Source organism: Nuphar pumila, chromosome 17, assembly GCF_984573655.1.
Source record: "Nuphar pumila chromosome 17, dmNupPumi1.hap1.1, whole genome shotgun sequence".
Classification (NCBI taxonomy): domain Eukaryota; kingdom Viridiplantae; phylum Streptophyta; class Magnoliopsida; order Nymphaeales; family Nymphaeaceae; genus Nuphar; species Nuphar pumila.
This window is the reverse complement of record NC_143265.1, coordinates 80,284,471-80,286,498: the sequence shown is the minus strand read 5'-3', so window position 1 is coordinate 80,286,498 and position 2,028 is coordinate 80,284,471. Positions and strand designations below refer to the sequence as shown.

General features: G+C 45.0%; 1 protein-coding gene across 1 annotated transcript; it reads left to right on the top strand.

Moving 5' to 3' along the window:
* Nucleotides 1-357: 357 nt before the first annotated feature.
* LOC149812423 (uncharacterized) lies at nt 358-1,414 on the top strand. Its single transcript, XM_089993381.1, has one exon. It carries the CDS (start codon nt 413-415, stop codon nt 1,043-1,045), a length of 633 nt encoding a protein of 210 aa, XP_089849507.1. The 5' UTR covers nt 358-412; the 3' UTR covers nt 1,046-1,414.
* Nucleotides 1,415-2,028: the final 614 nt, after the last annotated feature.

Sequence of the window (2,028 nt, the reverse complement as noted above, 5' to 3'; positions counted from 1 at the left end):
AAAGATTTTAGGACTCAAACAAATCATGATTTTACTTCAAAAAATCAAAACCAAAAATTTATTTCCGGGCAAACAAACCAAACTAAACTATTTACGGGGATGTGTGTGTAAGATCCTGCAAATATCATGCTGTTTTTTCCTTTATTTAAACCTCTATATGTTTTTATCATAGCTTATTTATTAAAAAACATACTTTAGATTGGTTTCTTTAGAAAAAATGTAAACCTATTATTATCAAGTTTTAGTATGTTGATTTTTTAAATATCTTTAAAAAGCACATTGGAGCAAGAACAATACAAGTTAACGTCTTTTAGTCATATATTTATATATATAGAGAGAGAGAGCAAGAGAGTGGAGAAACGGATGTTGGTGGGTAGTTTCCTCTCCGTTAGAGAGAGAGAGGGAGAGGGAGATGAGAGGTTCGCCGACGTCGTCGTCGTCGTCATCGGGGGAGGGCGGCGGTGGGGAGAGGGTGAGGGGCTCGTGGAGCCCAGAGGAGGACGCGGTGCTGAGCAGGGCGGTGGACCGGATGGGCGCTCGCAACTGGTCGGTGATCAGCCGGGAGTTACCGGGGCGGTCGGGGAAGTCATGCCGGCTGAGGTGGTACAACCAGCTGAGCCCTCAGGTGGAGCACCGCCCCTTCTCCGAGGCGGAGGACCGCGCCATCATCGACGCCCACGCCCTCCACGGCAACCGCTGGGCCGCCATCGCCCGCCTCCTCCCCGGCCGCACCGACAACGCCGTCAAGAACCACTGGAACTCCACCCTCAAGCGCAAGGCCCTCCTCGCCGCCGGTGGTGGGGAGCAGGAGGTGGTGGTGGAAGAGAAGAAGGTGAGGCTGTCGGCTTTTAGGGAGTACGTTCCGGACCCTGCCACCGTGCTGAGCCTGTCCCCCCCGGGAAGTGGGCCATCGCCGCAAAATGGTGGTGGTGGTGGGCCGTCGGCGGAGGTGGTGGGGGGGATGGGCGTCGAGGTGTTGAGGGAGATGATAGCGAGGGAGGTGAAGAGTTACATGGACTCGTTTTTTGGTGGTTCCACGACGTGAGTGATCGTCTCTCTCTCTCTCTCTCCTCCCCTGTTTCTGCTTCCTCATAGGGGGAGATTTTGGTATCTTTCTTCTTCTTCTTCTCTCTCTCCTCCCCTGTTTCTGCTTCTTCATAAGGGGAGATTTTGGTCTCTTTCTTCTTCTTCTTGTTCGTCTTCTTCTTCTCTCTCTCTCTCTCATGTACTTAGAAAAAGAGACGAAAAAAGGGAAAAAAAGAAAGTATGCATGAAAACAGCCGAGAATAAAGGAAAACCTAGGGGTAAAGCAAAGATGAAAAATGAAAAAGAAAATGGGAGAAAAAAAGGATTCTGTGAGAGCACTTTTTGTTTGTTATTTTGCTTCAATGTCATATAAAACATGGTTTATTCAACAGTTAATCTTTTAAGGGACTGTGCTGTTGTATTTTGATTTCTATTTTCGACCAACCATCTTTCTTCGTCTAAAGTTTTACATATGAAAAAGGGAAGCCTAATTTCTGACCGTGAAGAACCTTGTTTAGTTTAGTCGTGTTTGTAGTGTTTATTAATTCATCAAGAAAAGATACTCATTGAGGGGGAAGATTACATTGTTGTGATGTGTGGGTGCAACTTTTGAGGCCAACAGTCTTGAAAAAGAGTTGGTTTTTTTCATTTTCTTTTTAGCTTTGCTGAAACTAAGGCCTCTTCTTCAGCTAAGACCCTCTAGAAAGCCCTCTTCTTCTTTTTCTTCAACTTTTGTGATGATGGTTTTTTAGTTGTTCAGGGATTGATCGTCTACCATTATTTATGTCAAAAGTTGGTTTTTTCAAATTCCTCTACTGGCACACTATTTTTGTTTGTGCTGATAACAAGTATTTCAGAGGGTTGGTGGTCTCTGCTCTGCTACTCTCTCTGAGAGAGAGAGAGAGAGAGAGACGAAAGTAATTCAACATTATCAACAAAATGTTGAACCCATGAACTGAACAAGAACAAAAGCCAAAACAAATAAAGAAAGCACAAGAGTAA

Excerpts from the sequence above, each read along its gene's own strand:
- LOC149812423 (XM_089993381.1), top strand. The coding sequence starts at position 413 with ATGAGAGGTTCGCCGACGTCGTCGTCGTCGTCATCGGGGGAGGGCGGC.